The sequence below is a fragment of the Amblyraja radiata genome, chromosome 1, assembly GCF_010909765.2.
Source record: "Amblyraja radiata isolate CabotCenter1 chromosome 1, sAmbRad1.1.pri, whole genome shotgun sequence".
NCBI classification, from domain to species: Eukaryota; Metazoa; Chordata; class Chondrichthyes; order Rajiformes; family Rajidae; genus Amblyraja; species Amblyraja radiata.
This window is the reverse complement of record NC_045956.1, coordinates 164,115,207-164,136,027: the sequence shown is the minus strand read 5'-3', so window position 1 is coordinate 164,136,027 and position 20,821 is coordinate 164,115,207. Positions and strand designations below refer to the sequence as shown.

General features: G+C 41.6%; 1 protein-coding gene across 4 annotated transcripts in view; it reads right to left on the bottom strand.

Annotated features, from left to right (window-relative positions):
- The window catches only part of fam53a (family with sequence similarity 53 member A), a 112,306-nt gene that overhangs the window by 57,674 nt on the left and 33,811 nt on the right, over positions 1-20,821 (bottom strand). For all 4 annotated transcript variants that reach the window (XM_033034670.1, XM_033034695.1, XM_033034677.1 and 1 more), the window contains 2 exons: positions 7,920-7,974; positions 4,573-5,369 (listed from right to left, as the gene is read on the bottom strand). In XM_033034670.1, the coding sequence (XP_032890561.1) occupies positions 4,573-5,369; positions 7,920-7,974 (852 nt within the window). The remainder of the gene's footprint in view (positions 1-4,572; positions 5,370-7,919; positions 7,975-20,821) is intronic.

Sequence of the window (20,821 nt, the reverse complement as noted above, 5' to 3'; positions counted from 1 at the left end):
AAAAAAATACACAGACAGACTGCAGAGGCCGCTGCGACATCGGTCGCGCCGCCCACCCACTCCAACCCAACCCAATCCAACCCAACGCCGCCCAACCCAATCCAAACCTTTCCTATCAATACCTGTCCAAGTTATTTCAATGGTGCATTTGTACCCACCTCTTCTACTTCATATGGCAGCTCAACTCATGCACACACCACCCTCTGGAAAAAATTACCCCCAAGTCCCTTTTCAATCTTACTCCACTCACCTTTAAACAATGCCCTCTAGTTCTAGACTCTTATTATCCTGGGTAGTCGAGGCCAGTTCATTGGCTATATTTAAGAGGGAGTTAGATGTGGCCCTTGTGGCTAAGGGGATCAGAGGGTATGGAGAGAAGGCAGGTACGGGATACTGAGTTGGATGATCAGCCATGATCATATTGAATGGCGGTGCAGGCTCGAAGGGCCGAATGGCCTACTCCTGCACCTAATTTCTATGTTTCTAAAATACTGTGGCTATTCAATTTATCTATGCACCTCATGATTTTATAAACCCCTATAAGGACATCACTGCTACAGTCCAGGGTAAAAAGACAGCTTATCCAGCCACTCCTTTTCACTCAAACCTTTCACATCCACTAACTTCCATGTAAATCTTTTTTATAATCTTTTACAAAATTCTTAAGGGGTTGGACAGGCTAGATGCAGGATGGTTATTCCCGATGTTGGGGAAGTCCAGGACTAGGGGGTCACAGTTTAAGGATAAGAGGGAAGTCTTTTAGGACCGAGATGAGAAAATCAATTTTTACACAGAGAGTGGTGAATCTGTGGAATTCTCTGCCACAGAAGGTAGTTGAGGCCAGTTCATTGGCTATATTTAAGAGGGAGTTAGATGTGGCCCTTGTGGCTAAAGGGATCAGGGGGTATGGAGAGAAGGCAGGGATGGGATACTGAGTTGGATGATCTGCCATGATCATATCGAATGGCGGTGCAGGCTCGAAGGGCAGAATGGCCTACTCCTACACCTATTTTCTATGTTTCTGTTAAAGGCAACCATAGAATATATCACGGTCATCAGGAATAGACATGTTGGCAGAAATACTGTGTGACTACACTTTGTAGCACGTTACAGCATACAAGTTTTAGCACAATGGTCAGGTGCCCATACAGTTATCTCATGACCCTAGCATGGTTACGAATTATCTCTTGGCATCCTTGATGGTTTTGCAGAGGTCATAAATAAAGATACCTTCTACCATTGGGGTAAACAAAAATGATGGAAAAACTCAGCAGGTGAGGCAGCATCCATGGAGCGAAGGAAATAGGCAATGTTTCGGGTCGAGACCCTTCTTCACACTGATCTACCATTGCGGATCATTTGACTTGAACACTACAGACTTCGAGGTTCATCCATGGTTTCTGGTTGGAGACACTATTGTAGCCTTTGGCATACACGCTACACATTTGCTGATGAGGTCTATATTGGCAATGGATTACACATTTGGACCAGTCCATCGACCCAACGCTGTCAAAAAAGACCTCATACGTTTCCTCCCACCAGCACTGTATAACTTTCTGTATCGGATCATCCCGCTTCAGTTTCTGCTTGCAAGCAGAACATAGAAGCACAGCTCGATGGTCAGCTTCTAAAGTGTGGTTGGTGGATGGAGCAGTAGGCGTCTTTGATGGTTGTGTAGTAGTGGTCAAGGGTGTTTGCACTTTGGAAGGACAGGTGAGGTGCTGATAGTATTTGGGTAGCACATGAGTCTTGGGTAGTCTTGAGATGTATCTAATCGAAGTCCTCAGCTATGATGAACAAGGCCTTGCGGTACTTCATTTCAAGGCTAAATGTAGTTTATTGTGTGTAAGATTATCATCAGCATGTGGTGGGATGTAGACTGCTGCAAGGATGGCCAAGTAAATTCCAGTGGCAGGTAGTTAAAACGCCACCACTTAGATATTCCAGGTCCAGGGAGCAGGAGCTCGTTAGGATGGTCACATGATGAGTTAATTAGGAAACAGTCCCTTCCAACCGCAACCTTGCCGAAGGAAGCTGCATAGTCCATCTCGTGATGCGAGAAGCGAGGTATGGCATAACTTGAGCAATAAAGGGTAAAATGGACCTGAGCCACAGAAATGATTTAGTTTACAACTTCAATTTCTATTTACCAGTCAAGTACTCATTTCAGTGGATTTAAATGCAGTACTGAATGGCAGTGAAAAAGAATACTGCATATTGGAATCATAGGCAATCCTGACATTTATTACCCATTCCTACAAAATATATTGGTGCCCTGAACCTCCGTTTTATTGGATGTAGTTTTGGGACCAGAATGGTGTCCAATCGGCAAGTGACAAGGATTCCTGTCTTTGACAGTGCACATTTGGCAGAGACTTAACTACATGTCTGCCCATGTCGTAGTGGAAAAGGACAGATTCAATTATGCTGTCGGCTTTGCCCTCCACAATGTTGAGCCTCGAGTGTTACTGCAGCTTTTCCCATCCTGACAAATACAAGTACTTCCTTCTGACACAAGTGTTAAAATGTTATTTTCTGTGCCTATAACTTGTGTTCTGCAGATAGAGGAAGGGGATTTGTGTAAATTGCATGCTGCATGATCCCTCAGCCTATGAATAGTTGCATGGTTCTTGCACACAAATTGAGTGCTGGTCAATGACAATCCCAAAATGATTAAACCTACACGAGGTTTCATTCAGTTGAGGCGAGATGGTCAACTTTCATTTTGCTGGAGAATAGCCTAAGCCTAGCCGAAATATCTCTACTTCCACCACATGCATATGGAGGACTGGGTCTGGAATGCTGCCTCAGGGCCACCATTCAGTACTAATCTGGACTAACAACTGCAGTTATTTCCAGATACGCATTGCAACTTGAAACACCAAGTTTACCTCCTTAATCTCAATAATTTGAGGTTTACTGGAACTCAGTATCACGCAACGGCAAAAACACTGCCTGGTGACAATTGCCGTTAGCAACATCTTAGTTTGGTTTGGTTTAGTGTGGCCAGTTGTGGTTCTGAGTAGTTCTGAGTTTGGAAATCCAATTCCTCCATCTATTTTTGACCCAGGCTGCCAAGCAATTTGCAGAGTGGATCTTAATATTGACAAAGCAGATGAGTGGCGAGTCAGAACATCTCTACATTGTTAATAACTTGAAATATCAATTTCCATAGATGGTAGTTTCAGAGTACAAGTGCTTGAGCTAGGCTAAACTACCATATTTATTCTCCATATCCTTCCTATCATGTTTCAGCAAATCCCATTGCCATATTCATCCACTTCTTTTTCCCTTTGGGTACTAAGTGACAGTAAGCAGCCCAGCCTAAACTTGGAATAGCTACATTTGAGGCAGCTCAGCAGCTACAAGTAGGATGTTGTATCAAAGATGTGAAGGCAAGAAGAGCAAAAAAACCTAACCAGGACAGGAACAAAGTACCAAGGGAAAATATGGGTATAAAACAGTTTAAATTAATTCAGGGAGCAGGAAGGAGAACTTACATTCCACTTTTACTAAATGCTTCCTATCATCTGCTGATGAAGAAGCATATTAAACAATGAGGACAGGCTTGAGACCAGCAAACTCTGAATCATCTACTGGTACTGCCAACAAAATGGCTTCCCAACTTGCGCACAAAATTGAGAGAGAAAACCAACTTGAGAAAATCTGATATCTCTTCCATGTTTTTAAATTTATTTGAAAGGTGCTTTGTTCTAAACTCCTCTGAGGCCTTATGTGGATCAGGCTACCAATGACCTCTACAGATGACAGCTTCATTATGGTGCATGATTTAAGATCGAACTATTCCCGCAGACAAGAACATCTTGCCTCGATACCACACCGAAAGATGCCTGGTTTCAGGTCCCATGCACCACTGGCTCAAATAGTGTGGTATGGTGTTTAGCAAGTAACACATGGAGATTCAGGAGAGATCCGCTGTGTAGCTGAGCATTTTATCCATTGAATGGCTGCACATTTCACACTCTGTTTACCAGAAAGATTTTGCAAATTGCATACTGACAACTCCTAGACAGGCGAATGACTGGAACAAAGAATGCCTACAAATTTGTGGCAAATAAGACTTGACATTCAGCTCACCATGCTTGTCATAGCTGCCTCAAACCCAGTGATGATTTTCTTTTTCGACATAGCTGATAGCCTTAATTAGCACTTACAGTCAACATCATTGTTGCATAATTGCGAGTTTGTACATAACTGCATCATAAAACATCCCTCCATCAAAGCTTTATAACACTTATAAAACTCGGGCCAGAGGACCAGGGCATGAAGCTGAACAAAAAACTTTCCAATATCATTTCAAACTGAATGTTGATGGCCAGACCCTAGAAAAATAAGTGCAGATTATATAAAGTATTTTAATTAGACTAGAGAGCTAAAATGCACCTTTGACAAGCAAAGCTGGAACTCGGAACGGTTTCGTTTAAAATGCTAATTTACTACACCTTGCATAGTTCTGGCAAATAAACTATTGATACACCATTTCAGCCGAAATGTTAACTATGATGTTAGCATTTAGCAGTATTATTGGAAAAAATACATTCCCCTACTTACTCTGGTCATCTTTAGGAAATCTAAAGAGGGCCGTGTCCACCTGACATCTTCCTCCCGCCTGCGTTTGAGCCCACATTTCCTTTCATTCAGCACGCAAGGCTGGGAGCGGCATCGCAGCAATCCCTGCCGGCGGCTCAACTCTGGCGTGGAGGTGGGCGAGCTGCTCGCTGAAGGCAAGAGATTTGCCGTCTCTGTAATGTGCTCCTGCGAAAGTGACAGCCGCCGCCTTGGGTTAAAATCAAAGGGTCCTGTAGAGTTCCAACGAACACTTGATGTGCTTCCCTCGCTGCTGTCTACAAAACCGCTGCTGGCAGAGGAGGGCCTTGGTACTGGTGAAGTATTGAAGCTGGTGATATTAAATATACTGTTGTTGAGAGAAAGCGTGTGTTTACTGGTATGCTGGAGCATATTGATGCTTGTGCTTCGTTGCAGCGTGGCACTTCCATGGCTGTTGCAGCGTTGCAAAGTTGCGCTGCCACCACTGTTGCACCGACGTTTCGACACAGGAGTCCAGACCCTGGAACTACAGGGTTTCCATGGGGATCGGCATCGGGACAATTCATCAGGCTCCGAGAGAGACCTACAATGCCGTTTTGTGGGAGGGGCCAAGGGAACACTCGCGTTCTCATTGAGATTCAGCTCACTGATCCAGCCAGAGACAGAGGTTTTATTCATGCCGATCTGCCATTGTAACCCAACGTGGTCAGCTAGGCACGTTGAAAAAGGAAAAGCCACATTACGGTTTGTTTCAGCTTTAATCGGACAAGTCCTATTAACTACTGCCCATGGACTTCCTTCTGTTAGAGAAAAGGGAAAACATGGTTAATAATTTCTCATGGCTCTGCATGAACAATTTGCAAGGGACAATGGATACATCCATGATTATTCATACATACAACACATGGTCCAATGGCACCTTATTCTGGAATATCATTAACCAATAAAACTAAATCAACAAGGCCATCTGATCAGTCAACCTTTATTTTTTTTATCTTAATTAGGATGTGGCAAAAAAAGGGGACGAAGCATCTTGTTTCAATTAGTCGTGCACACTGTACATCCTTGGCCAGCACATGCCAATAGTGTATTGTACACATTTTAACCATACTAGATGAAATACATTTTCTTTCTGGATTAAGATGGTCACATTTCAAGTTTCACATTATAATTTAAATGTCACAGAAAAATAAAGGCACTGAAGCACTACAAGAATGCTACGGATAATATGGCAACTGGCCTATTCTTCTTTTCCCTGAATTATTATCCACTTTGAGAAAGGCAAGGATGAAGTGCACTTTAAAAAATTGGTCACAAACGTAAAGATTGGGCTATGTAAAACTGGTTCAGTGATCCGTTACCTTTTGGAATTACGGTAAACCTTCAATCAAATTCAAGCAAAGTGTTAATTATCCCAATTTGAGCAGATGGAAAAGTTTACACTTTACTTTTCCGCTCAACCCAAAATAATGTGCACATAATTTTGGATAGCAAGTAAATCCAAGCTGAGCACATTTTATGATGAAACATCAACATTAATTTAAGGAGAGAATACTAGGCTCAGGATTTCACAGAGGTGGTAATAATTAATACACTTTTCTTTAGTATGGTATTACTGTACATTACTGTCACTGGGCAATATTTGGCCCAATGCACCATTTATCCACAATTTTAAATTAGCGAAGCATCCAAGGAATTTCCCATTATCCTGAGCCAATTAACTGCATTAGTTTCCCACCAAGTAAAATGTAACTAGAAACATTTTAATAGAAACCATGTTAGTAGTAATTATTTTGAAAAAAGATTTATTCTTCACTTTTACTTGCCTAACACTAAGTTACCCCGATTTTTAGATTGGCTTTCATTTCGCTCTTTCAAGATAAACTCTTTTGTCCCTCCTTTTTCTTAAATCTTGCCCATCTGTCTTTCCTCCACTGTTGATTAAAAAGCTGCAAGGTGGCTTTTCACTGGCTGGCACTCAAAGGCTGAAAGCCCAGATTGCAAAAAAATTACATCAGCACTTGCAAAGTTAAATTAGTTATTTTCACAATAAGCACTTCACCATTCTTGCAAGTGGTTCGTGACTTCCGCTAACTAACAAGGTCACAGTTAAAAAAATTATTCTCAAGACATGGAAAAAGCTTGCCAAGACTTGTGCATTGCAATAGCGGGAGAAAGTAGCAGCGGCTGACACAAGTTCCATGACACAATATAGATGTTTTTTTCTCTTGTGTATTGTGGGCAACTATTGCCTGTCCACTTTACCTTTGAGTAGTTTGCAGACCTTTCAAGTCAGCCACATTGCTGAGAGTATTTATTTACATAGACTACCTAAGAAGACTGAAGGATCTCAACCCGAAACATCACCCATTCCTTCTACCCAGAGATGCTGCCTGACCCGCTGAATTACTCCAGTATTTTGAGTATCTTTTCAGTGTAAACAGCAACTGCAGTTCCTTCCTCTACATACCAAAGAGGTTTGTTCCATTGAAAGATAATTAACCAGGTTCGTTTTTAAACGAAACAATCCATTAATTAAATGGCCAGCATTATTAATGCCTGCCTTTAAATTTCAAATAACTTAATAAAGTTTAAACTTCCCAGAGACTCCCAGTGAGATTTCTGGTCACAATCATAGACCATCATATCATGCCTCTTGATTAACAGTCTAGTAACTTCTTCCAGCATTTGGAAAACTACCTCAAATCTCTTTTGTGCAGGCAGGTTGCATTTACCTGGCCATTCTACACAATCTGATGCTCATGAAAGCCAGCGCACCAAAAGCTTTGTGGGAAAGAACTGCAGATGCTGGTTTACACTGAAGACACTGAAAAAGCTGGTGTAACTCAGCGGGAAGGCAGCATCTCTGGACAGAAGGAATGGGCGACGATTTGGGGTGGGACCTTTCTTCAGACTGGTCTCAACCCGAAACGTCACCCATTCTTCTATGCAGAGATGTTGCCTGTCCCGCTGAGTTACTCCAGCATTGTGTATGGAGTGTCTGCCAGCATCTTCATACCAAAAGCTTTCTTCACTCCATACCTGTTACACCACTTTCAGGGAATCATTCTCCAGAGATCCTTCTGCTCTACAATAATCCATAAGCCCTACTGTTCACTGTGAACCTCTTGCCCATGGATTGACTTCCCACAATGCATTCCCATCTTACACATCTGAGTTAAATTCCTTTTGCCTTTCGCTGGCCCACTTATCCAATTGATCAAAATCCCACTGTTTCTTGTGCTGGTACTTCTCACTGAAGCAGCAGTTGCTAAAAAGCTGTAAGAATTCTGCAATACTTCTTTTTACACTAACATTTTACTGGGGAGAAAAATGAAAGAAAAACTCACCATCAATTTCATATGGAAACAAGCTGCCACTTTCATTCAGTTTGTCAGTTGAGTGCTGAAAGGAACCAAAGAGATAAACAATTGAACACTGCAGAAATAAAGATGGTGGAATCAGCAATTATAATGGTTATACATTCAATGGGAGATTTGGGCCAAGAAGTATTAGCTTTATAATTTCTTGTTTGCCACAAGGCCAAGGCCTTTTAAAATGCTCTTTTTGGACATATGTATACTACACAAAACTTAAGAAACCTCAGTAAACTCAATCTGAACAGCACTCTGACTCACAAAGGTTACGGCAAAAAACTTAGGATGGCACTGTGGGCAGCGGTATAGTAGCTGCCTTACAGCACCAGAGCCCAGGTCCCGGGTTCCATTATGACTACAGGTGCTTGCCTATACGAAGTTTGCACGTTCTCCCCGTGACCTGCGTGGGTTCTCGCCAAGATTGAAACATTGAAAATAGGTGCAGAAGTAGGCTATTCGGCCCTTCGAGCCAGCACCGCCATTCAATGTGGTCATGGCTGATCATCCACGATCAGTGCTCCATTCCTGCCTTCTCCCCATATCCCTTGATTCCGCTAGTCCTAAGAGATCTAACTCTTTTGAATGCATCTAGTGAATCGGCCTCCACTGCCTTCGGAAGCAGATAATTCCACAAATTCACAACTCTGGGTGAAAATGTTTTTCCTCATTTCAGTTCTAAATGGCCTACCCCTTATTCTTAAACTGTGGCCCTGGTTCTGGACTCTCCTAACATCAGGTACACGTTTCCTGCATCTAGCTTGCCCAATCCCTTAATAATTCTATATGTTTCTATAAGATTCCCGCTCATCCTTTTAAATTCCAGTGAATACAAGCTCAGTCGTTCCATCATATGATAATCCCAGAAAATTAACCTCGTGAACCTACGCTGCACTCCCTCAATAGCAAGAATATCCTTCCTCAAATTAAGAGATCGAAACTGCGCACAATACTCCAGGTGAGGTCTCACCAGGGCCCTGTATAACTGCAGAAGGACCTCTTTGCTCCTGTACTCAAATCCGCTCGTTATGAAGGCCAACATGCCATTAGCTTTCTTCACTGCCTGTTATACCTTCGGTTCGGATCTTCAGATTCCTCCCACACTCCAATGACGTACAAGTTTGTAGGTTAATTAGCTTGTTATAAATGTAAATTGTCCCTAGTGTGTGTAGGGTAGTGTTAATATGCGGCAATCGATGTTCGGCAAAGCCTCAGTGGGGCCCAAGGGCCTGTTTCCGGGCTGTATCTCTAAACTAAATGATCATTTTAGTGAGGAAACATTCACCTGCCCTAGGTGGAAGAGCATATCAAGTGTTTAATAATCAGTTGTTCAACTAATACAGAAAAATCCATGTATACTTCTTGAAGGTTAACAACAAATTCTGCAATATTCTGTAACATTCTGTAATATTTAAGAACATTGTTGAAGATATAGCAATACCTAAAGAACATTACAAAAATATTTTAACATTAATTGATACCATCTCTTTTAAAGAGTCTAGATCATCAGAAACATGCATATATCCAATTGCACTCACAAAATGAACCTTTGACCCATTTCACATAATCATGCCAAGCTTACCCCAAGTATAAACCAAGCTGAACCTAAATTATATGAAGCTAGCAAACCATCGTGGTTATCAAAATATATTCTTCATATCTTTAAAACAGAAACAAAAGCAGACGGTGGCACAGCAATGGAGCTTCTCCCTCACAGCGCCAGAGACCCGGGTTCAATCCTGACTACGGGTGCCAGCTGTGAAGAACTTGTACGTCACCCCATGATTGCGTGGGTTTCCCCGACATTCCAAAAACGCGCAGGTTTGTAGGTTAATTGCCTTCTGTAAATTGCCCCTACTGTGTGGGACTAGTGTATGGGTGACCGATGGTCAGCATGAAATTGGTGGGCCGAAGGGCCAGTTTCTATGCCTAATCGCTACACTAAACTAAAAACATTGCTAAGCATTATCCTCTTGCACAGATATGTCTTGTGATTAAGCATCAATGTGCAATACTGCTAATAATGCAGACCATCCAAATGCATGAGATCCTGGAGTTCTAAATGCATACATTTATCAGCTTCCTTAAAAACTTCAATAGCGCTCATTTACACAATAAATAGGATTTTTATTGCAGCCTGCAAGCACAAGCTAAGCACCAACACAACAAAATCTGCAAATCACCCAGTCTACTTCTCTGCCAAAATGAAGTACATAAAATCTGTAAAGAATAGAGGTGGAGCAGTGGACTCACTGAGCATTTGACTCAGTTCAAAGAAAAATGGGCAGAATTAATTCAGTCAGTTGTGCCAAAAGCAATATTTCAGTACATCAGCTATGAATTTGTATCCACACAACTGTTTTTATTGTAGTACTGCATAAAATAACTGATTTACATGTTTTGATGAGCCAAAGAATAGAAAGGATGAGAGTGATGCCCAAAACATGGTGCACATAGACTAGCAGAAAGCTTTTCAGAAGGTGACAAGCAATAGGCTTATCAGCAAAAAACAAGTGCTGGAGTAACTCAACAGCATCCCTGAAGAACGTGGATAAGTGACGTTTCAGGCCCTGGCTAAAACTGTAATTAATTAAAACGTCACCTATCCCATTTCTCTAGAGATGCTGCCCGATCCGCTGAGTTACTCCAGCACTTTGTGTCTTTTTTCTTTCATAAACCAGATCTTTGCATAGGAAAGAACTGCAGATGCTGGTTTACACTGTAGACACAAAATGCTGGCACATCTCAGCGGGACAAGCAGCATCTCTGGAGACAAAGAATGGGCGATGGTTTGAGTTGAGACCCTTCTTTGTTTCAACATCTAGGCTTATCAGCAAAGCTGAAGTATTTGTCACAAAGGGACATTGATAGCATGAATACAAAAATGGCTGATTAAAGACAACAGTGTTATTGTGAAGCACTGCTTTAGAAAATGGAGAAAGGTGAATGGTGGCCTTTCCTGGAGACCAGTATTGGGATCACTTAAAAAAAAAATCTATTAATGACTGAGACTTGGGAGTGCAAGCAACAATGTCGACATTTGCAAATGACGCAAGACTTCAAAATGTTCTCAACTGTCAGGAAGGATGGTGATGAATTGCAGCAGCGATGTAATGGAAGTGCTAATCAATACTGCTATCAAGTGGCACTTGCTTTGCAACATGCTCACAGAAGCTCAATATGGGTGTCAAAGACACTTCGCTCCTGACCTCATTGGCCCAGAGCTGAACTTCAGAGGTGGAGGAAACTGACCTTGACATAAAGGCAGCATTTAATTGAGATGGGCATCAAGAAGCCCTGGCTAAAACTCTAGCTAATTGGAATCAGAAAGGAAAACTCTCCTGGAATCATATCTAGAATAAATGACATTGGTTGTGGTGGCTGGAGGTCAAATCATCTCAGGACCAAGATAATTTTGCAGAAGTTGCACAGGGTAGTGTCCTAGGCTCAGCCTTCAACAATGACCTTGTTTGATTGTGGGGATGGTAACTGATGATTGAATAATGTTCAGCATCATTTGCGACTCCTCAGGTAATGAAACAGTCCACATTTAATGCAGCAAGATGCTGATAGGTAGTAACAGGCACATCACATAAATGCCAGACAATAACAATACCCAAGAGAAATTAAACGGCATTACATCAATATCCTAGGTTACCACTGACCAAAAACAGAGCTGCACAGGCTATGTACTAAAAGAGCAGATCAGAAGCAAGACATTGTGCAATTTATAACTGGTAGTTATTGCCTTGCAGTGTCAGAAACCCAAGTTTGATCCTGACTACGGGTGCCATCGGCATGGAGATTCCAAGCTTTCCCTGTGACCATGAGGGTTTTCTCCGGATGTTCAGGTTTGCTCCCACGTTCCAAAGACATGCAGGTTAATTGGTTTCTGTAAATTGTCCCTAGTGTGTAGGATAGAACTAGTGAATGGGCCTGTTTCCACTCGGTATCACTAAACTAAACCAATAAGCCTGTCCACCATCGACACAGCTCAAGTCAGGTGATGGAATACTCTCCCGTTGCCTGGATGAGTAAAGCTTCAACAACAATCAAGTAGCTCAACAAAACTCAGCACGCTCAAGAGGTGCCCCATCCACAACCAATCTCTCACTCCACAACTGTCACCATTTTGTACGATCTACACGGATGCACTGCAAGAACTCACCAAGGCTCCTCAGACAGCACCTTCCAAATCCAAGTCCCTCTACCAGCTAGATAGACATGGGTAACAAAAGTACAGGAACACGACCATTGGAAGTTACCCTCCAAATCACACACAGCATCCCGACTTGGAAATATTCCTTCGGTGCTGCTGGGACTAAATCCTGGAACTCCTTCCCTTATGCCCCTGTTCCACTTAGGAAACCTGAACGGAAACCTCTGGAGACTTTGTGCCCCACCCAAGGTTTCCGTGCGGTTCCCAGAGGTTCCCGTAGGTTTTTGTCAGTCTTCCTACCTGCTTCCACTACCTGCAACCTCTGGCAACCACCTGCAACCTCCAGGAGCCGCACGGAAACCTTGGGTGGGGCGCAAAGTCTCCAGAGGTTTCCGTTCAGGTTTCCCAAAGTGGGACAGGGGCATTACAGCACTGTGGGTGAATCCACACCTCCAGGGCTGCAGCAGTTCAAGGTAGCAGCTCACACCATCTTTTCATGGGCAACCATGATCTGCAATTAAATGATGGCTCAGCCTGCATCGCCCACATTCCTTGAACGCATACAGGATATTGTCAAGCTGGTGGAATGGGATGGCTCATGGTAGATGGTTTAACGTAGATAAATGTAAAGGTTAGTGTCTTGATAGGAAGAATGAAAGGCAACGTATAATTAAAGGTACATTCTCGAAGAGGTGCAAGAGCAAAGTGACCTGGAATTACGTGTGGACAAATCATTGAAAGTGGCAGGGCAGGTTAAAAAGTGGTTAATAAGCCAAGCATAATTCTGGGGTTTCTCTATAGATACATAGGGTATAAAAGCAAGGACAATCAAGAATCAAAAGTCTCTGGGTTCAACCAAGAGGAACTGCAAGAAAGACAGTAGGAGTGCACTATACATTACACCCTGAGAACACTTAATTCCAGTCAGTCACATTGCATCGAAACAAACGCAGTGCATGAAAACAAATCCTCCAGTCCATCGTGTCCATGAAGTGTTTATCTATAATCATTTAATTTACCACTTCTTGGTCCATAGTCTTCATGCTTTGGTAATTCAAATGCTCATCCAGATGCTTATGTTTTGAGAGTGCCGTCTTCTCAGGCAGTGCTCCAGACATCAATCGTCTCTTCCACAGTTTCCCTCCAAAGCTCACTCATTAAGCCTCTCTGGTCTCAAGACATCTCTGCCTTGAAGCATTCCTTACCATCAACATTAACGTTACCTCTCATAATTCTATATACCCCCATCAGGTCACCTCTCAGCCTCCTCTACTCCATTGGATAGGGTGCAGAGGAGTGGGACAGGCACTTTATGCCCTAGATAATGAAGGCAACCAGTCCATGTTGCATCCTCATCACCATATCCATGTTGCAACCTTCAGGGATCTTTGGACTTGTACACATGGATTCTGTACTTCAATATGCCTTTGGGCCCTACCATTCATGATATATACCCAACCTATATTTGACCTCATCAAATATCATCACATCACACTTATCAGGATTACATTCCATCTGATAATGACCTGCTCAACAACTTAGCAGCTGATCAATATCACTCTGCAAAACCTGGCGCCTAAAACCAAGCCCAGCAAAAACGGTCTCTAGTGTGTTCCACCTCCATAATGCAGAAGCCACAAGAGAACCAAACATCTATCTGAGCAGGACCAAACTGAAGTATGCCCCCACTCCAACCTACCTCGGAGTGACCCTTGACAGGACCCTATCCTTCAAGGAACATCTTAAAAGAACAGCAGCTAAGGTGAAGTCCAGAAACAATCTCCTCAGTAAGCTTGCTGGCTCAAAGTGGGGGGCAGCAGCCCCCACACTGCGCATTTCAGCACTAGCCCTTGCATTTTCTTCAGCCGATTATTGTGCCCCTGTTTGGTCCAGGTCATCCCACACACACCATGTGGATACCCAATTGAACTCAACAATGAGGATCATCACAGGAACAATCCGCTCAACACCACTCCCCTGGCTCCCTGTCCTATCCAACATAGCCCCTCCACACATCCGGCGAGTAGTCCTCACTCAAAGGATGCTCCAAAAGACCAAAAACTCCCCTCACCTGCCAATTCACATGGACATCTTCAACCCACCCACTGCTCGACTTCCATCTAGACGACCAATTTGGAAGAACCCACCACCAGCTGATTTCACCATCCAATCAGCTTGGAAAAGGGAATGGGAGTCCAAGGACGTCCCAAATAAACATCTGGTGTCAGACCCCACCCTACCGGTCCCTGGCACCAATCTCCCAAGGAAGCAGTGGACGACGCTGAATAGATTCAGGACTGGACATGGCCCCTGCTTGGCCAGCCTTCACAAATGGGGCAGCAGTCCAACCCCATGGTGTGCTTGTGGAGAGCAGCAAACAATGCAACACATCATTGAAGCATGCCCTCAACAAAGACTCAAAGGAGGACTTGTCACCCTTCATACAGCAGATCAAGAGGCAACTGCTTGGCTAAAGGACTTTGCATTCGCTAAATAAATAAATATCACTCTGTAGCTGAACACTATCCCCAGATCCCAAGATCAATAACACCACCAATTTTGTGAAATCTGCAAACTTAATAATCATACCTTCTACATTTACAAAGTTGTAATATTATAATAATAAACAGCAAGGATTACAGACCGATCACTCCTCTACATTGTTGGCCACAGTCTTGGTTATTTCAATACAGAATAAAAGCAGTGGGAGATAAAACAAAGTCTGGAATACTGTGAATTTTCAAAAAATCTAAATTTTGGTTGTGCAAAATTCAAAACACATGATTCTTAACACATGGTTCCTGGACCCACGTTAGGAAAGAACCTAGATGACAACACCAAAATACTGTTGGCAGAGTATCATTAGAAATAAAGGCAGCAAATCATGGAAAAAATCAGTTATGTGCAGAGAGGGAGACAGCCAATGCTTTAGGTCAACTGCTTCATTTGAACTCCAAGACAAATGTAATGAAACTTAAAAGTAGGACCTTAAATTGAGGTTTAATATTCTGCAAATGTGGGAGAAGGCATCTGAACAATTCTGGTTACAATTACTGAACAGTAGTTATACTATTTAAAATCTCTGATTGTCAATAACATGAGGTGAGTGTTTGCAGGAATACAACAAAATACACCAAAATCTTCCAGAAGCTCAGAAATATCTGTTTGCCTGAATCGGTGACTGCTCTAAATAACCAACTTTGCCACAGGTAGTAACTTCTAATTAATTAATTTAAGTGTCAGTACCTAAACACTTAATTGAATGGCATGCAATTAAACATATGATTTCTTGTAATTCCCTACAGAGCTACAGTTAAAACTACAGTCAAAAACCAACCCGAAGCAGAATGGCAGGTGTCAAAAGAAAATTGTTTATGACAGATGCTAATTGCATTGCCACGAGGTGGAAAAACCTAGTTTTGTAAAGCTCAAGATTTGCCTTGCTCCAGATAGTCCAATAGTTTAGGGGGGGGGGGGGGGGGGATCAATAACCAGCGATATTACAAAAGGGAAAATTAGTTTCTTTAAAAGTAGAATTGATGTCCAGCTAAACTCTTCAATTCAACCTTAATAGTTGAAAATAGTCAACCTCCACAAGAGTATTTTACAAGCTTCAAGAGATTTAACAATATACTGTAAATTCTCAGCAAGCCCAGTATTTCTTGGACTAATATTTAAGTTTTGAGTGCCAGTAAAATCCTCAGATGTTTTTACATTTGTTGCTGGGGAAAGTAATTTTAAAGATGAATTTGCCACTTGTGCAGAATGAAACCTGGATGTTCTTCTCGAAAGATGGGTTTGCTTATTACAAGTCACAGCCAATATACGCAAGTAACAGTGGACATTAAGTCTCATTATAAGTCATGAGTTCATCGGTGATTGGAGCAGGAAGGCCATTCGGCCCATCAAGTCTTCTCCACCATTCAATCATGGCTGATCTATCTCTCCCACCTAACCCTGTTCTCCTGCCTTTTCCCCATAACCCCAACACCCATACTAATTATCTTACTAAAAGTATAGTATACTTTACTCTGGTGCAGATAGTTATGGAAGATTATATATTTTATTTGTGGTGGAGTCTAAACAAGAATGTGCTATGAGATTTTAAATATTTTGGGTGCCAAATCAAAATTAATGCCAAATTCCCTTTGGAAAATAAAACATTGAAATAAGCTTGAGAAAGTAGACCAGCTAAAAAGCGTAATTTTATCTGGCAGCTGTTTATCAGTCCTTACTGTGTGATTTATAATTGAATGAGTTTAAGTAAAGGGATTGAAGCATATTAGGCATATGGAGCCTAAAGCAATGGAAACAGCTTTTTTTAAATTAATGGTCCTTTCAAAAACCTAGCTGCCAGCTTTAGGGAAGCAACTCTAACCTTGACTCTAGATGTGCAAAATAAAAGAATGCAATGTAAACAAAAGAGAAACGATTTGTTATACAAGGAGCAATTGCCAACCTTCTTTAGGGCATTTTTCTGGAAACAGATTAAAACATCGACATAGAGAACAGAAATTTGACAAAATCTAAAAAGACCCGAAACCTTGAAAAGCAAGCTGGAGGCATGGGTAGACAAGGAAAACTGGTTTATACAGCAATATTTGGAAGTTGTCACCTTGTTCATGGAATAGTTTTCCTCTTTAATCAAAAAGGGTGAAAGGTGATTCAATAGATTCAGCTCCTCAAACTCACCATTAAATAAAAACGGTGCCAGCAAATGAACGCGCCCTCTGGCCAAATTCAACATCTTAGAAATTTAACGACACCAGCCAAGATGGCTTTCACATCAACAAATCAATGGACCACTGTCAAAAATGCTTTGGGAGAATTCCAATATTGAGGAAGAAAATATTTTGAAAAGTCAACTGAATCTCTATGGTCGCATTAATATCGCTATCTGCTTTTAAAGAAAAGCAAGCAAACTTTTCACAAGTGCTCAATCTTCTGAACACCCTCAATTTCCACAACCCAACAACACATTATCTGTCTACTTCAGTCAAGGCGATGGTTGTGTGGCAACCTCAAAGTGTCAAAACCCTAAAAGCCAAACTTCTAATTTCCACCCTGTTCACATGCACTACATTTCAGTCTGCATTTGCAGTAAATTACCACATAGAAATGATGCAGTCAACTGAATTAACACTTCAGAAAGTGCTCAGCACCTACCCCCATCTGAAAAGTACTCTAGATTTCTTAAATTCAGCTTCTTGCTTCATAAAAGACATAATTCACAGATGCCAATATATTGCCAGTATTCTCTAATCATGACTGCAAGAATGTACACTCATTTGCCTTGTCCTTTCTCATTCCAATTTAAAAACACAATTAAAAAAGCTGAAGGTACACAAAAATGCTGGAGAAACTCAGCGGGTGCAGCAGCATCTATGGAGCGAAGGAAATAGGCGACGTTTCGGGCCGAAACCCTTCTTCAGACTGAATGCCTATTCTCATTTAGCTTGTAAATGGCAAAAAAATGTTTTTATTACTGTGCCTAGAGAGAATAGGCATTCAGCTTTTTTAATTGTGGTTGACCTGTGATATAACTTCACAAAGCAACTTGTTCCCTCCCCACATCCTCTGATATCTTTGCCTATTAGAACAAGGGGCCACAGTTTAAGAACAAGGGGTCAGCTATTTAGAACGGAGATGAGGAAAAACTTTTTCACACCGAGGTGTGAGTCTGTGGAATTCTCTGCCACAGAGGGCGGTGGAGGCCGGCTCTCTGGATGCTTTCAAGAGAGCTAGGCAGAGTTCTTAAAGATAGGGGGGAGTCAAGGGATATGGGGAGAAGGCAGGAACGGGGTTCTAATTGTGGATGATCAGCCATGATCACATTGAATGTCGGTGCTGGCTCCAAGGGCCGAATGGCCTACTCCTGCTGCTATTGTCTATTGTATATCGTTTCTATCATCAACATTTGATCATCATCTTCTATCTGCGGAAGGATATTCTAAATTACTACAACTCTGGATGGATCGTTTTCTAATTGTCAATAGACAAATCAGTAGACTTGACGGGCCGAATGACCCAATTCTGTTCCGAGAACTGATTAACTTATTTACTTATCTGTTGGCTCGTAAAAAAGATAGGTTTAATGATCTTGTGGTAAAGGATCCAATGGGGAAGACTGATCATAACATGAATTTCACATTCAGCTTGAGGCTGATATTAGTCTTATACTTAAATATGGGGAATTTAAAAAAATCAGTCAGAATTGGATAAATTGGACAAGGAAAATAGATTAAAAAGTGAGACAGGAGTTAATCAGTGCCTGCATTTGATATATTTCATTGTTCTTATCAACAATATATCCTACGAATAAGATCTCCCCCTGAAGGATAAAGCATCCATAACTACCACATGAAGAAAAGGCGAGTAGCAGGCAGGAGAGTGGGAAAAGTTCTGCAGCTGCAAAGGTTGCCACATAGGGAGTAATAGATGAGAGAAAACTGCTAGGAGATAAAGGAGGAAGACATTTAATGACTAGCAAGGAAGTGGGAAGCCAAACATTAATCGTACAAGGGATGAAACTTTAAAATTAATAATGGGGTGTAGAGAATTAGCAGAAACTATGAAGAAACAATTTGTATTGATCTAAAAGCATTTTCCCATCAATTGCAGAAAATCAGGGTATAAAGAGCAACTGGAGCTTAAAACAATTTACTCAAGAGAAAAATTAATTTGACAAAGGATGAATCTGATTAGCTCCATTGAAAAGTTTCAAAGTAACTGCAGACTTACTCGATATTGGTCATGACCTTTCAAAATTCCCAACATTTTGAAAATATCCCAGTGGAACTACAAAAATAAAAGCCTTATTTGATAAGGAGGGAGGGAGATAATCTAGGCTAGTGAACCAGACATATTTAATTACTGGAATCCATTATTAATATATAGCAGCAGTGGAGCATTCAGAAAATTATAAATGCATACCATCTCTAAATGATTGTATGGAAAGGAAATCAAGTTTGACAAATTCAGAAAGTGGAATGGCCGGGGCAAATAGAAGGGAATCAATAGTGGAAATATGCAATTCAAAAGGTCAATTGACAAGTGGAATATAAAGATTACTGCCCAAGATAAGGGCACAAGATTGAGGATAGATCTTAGCAAGGGCAGAGGATCAGCAAACTACCGATTAACAGACAAAAAAAAGTACTTTTTTTTTTTAATCACCAATGTGATTACGTTACACCAATATCTTCAACTACTCTAAGTGTGGACAGTATCCCCATGAAGGTGTGACAAAGAGGTGATGCAACCATGATTATGTTGACAAGTCAGTATGATTTGCAATTTGAAGCAAAACCAAGTGATATTCATAACATCTTTGACATTTTGGACAGTACATTGAAGTGATCATACAGATTATCTGGTCAATACCTTGTGGGCAAAAGAAACAAAGGGTGGGATGAGCTCAGCTGGTCAGTCAGCATCTGTGGAGGGAAATAGATGACGTTTCAGATCAGGACCTTTCAGACTGATCTATTAGAGGAGAGATAACTTGTAGAAAGTGGCTAGGGGGGGGGGGGGAAAGAAAGGGTGGGTCAAGAGTTGGCAAGTGATAGGTGGATCCAGATTGGGAGGGGATAATACAGGTGGGAGAGAAGTCAGGCGGGGGAGAGAAGTGTGGATATACCAATTAAGACTGGAGGTGATAGGTGGAGAAGGCAAAAGGGTATAAATTGTAGAATCTAATAAGAAAGGAAGGTGAGAAGTGAAATGTAGTATCAGCGGGATGGTGGAGGGGAAAGAAACTGGGTGACGAGGACAACTTCTTTCAGTGGGGGAGACGGGAGAAGGTTGGTTGGATGAGAAGGGTGGGGAGGGGGGCACTCATGGGGTCTTGCTGTGTGATAATTAGACATTGGGATTCCAAATTACAACAGACAACATGATAATGTTGCAATGTTCTTCTGTACAGTATGATGTACTCTTTTTCAATATCAACAAGACCCAATCCCATAGGCAAATGCCATATTCCACCAATATTCATTGGTGTGTGAACAATACAATATTCTGCCCTGCAACGCCTTTACTCCAAAGATCAAAATTATAACGATATATTCATCTGATCATTTGACATTTACAATCCTATACTCATTATGCAGTCATTCCTCCAGATTAGGCATGGTCAAAGCAGCTTCCCTTGAGATTAATGACAGGAATTAGTCCTTGTTCAATCTACATGTACCACCAAAAAAAAAGCTATACACACTTACATTCAATGGAACATGTTAAATCAAAAGGCTATAGGTTCAAAAGCCACTGCAGATCAAGCTGAGGAGGCAATTCTGCACATATACACTCAAAACTGATAAACAGAGAGCCCACAGACAAACCTTGTATGTTTCACTTGATAGTTTGGTTCATAATAAAAGCACATCTTTTCCACAGAGCACAATGCAATTAGCTAGTAAAATAAAATAGCCCACAAATACCATCACGTTAGCTTAAGGACTGAGAATGGAATTTTTATCCCCAACACCGTAAATATGTTTATTTTGGAGATAGCAGCATTGGAGCATTCAGAAAATGTGCACGTTGGCCCACCACATCCGTGCCGATTAGCAATCGCTGCACACCAACCTACACACACACTAGGGACAATTTACAATTATACCAAGCCAATTAGCCTACAAACCTGTACGGCTTTGGAGTGTAGGAACAAACCGAAGCTCCCAGACGCAGGACATAGGGAGAACATACAAACTCCATA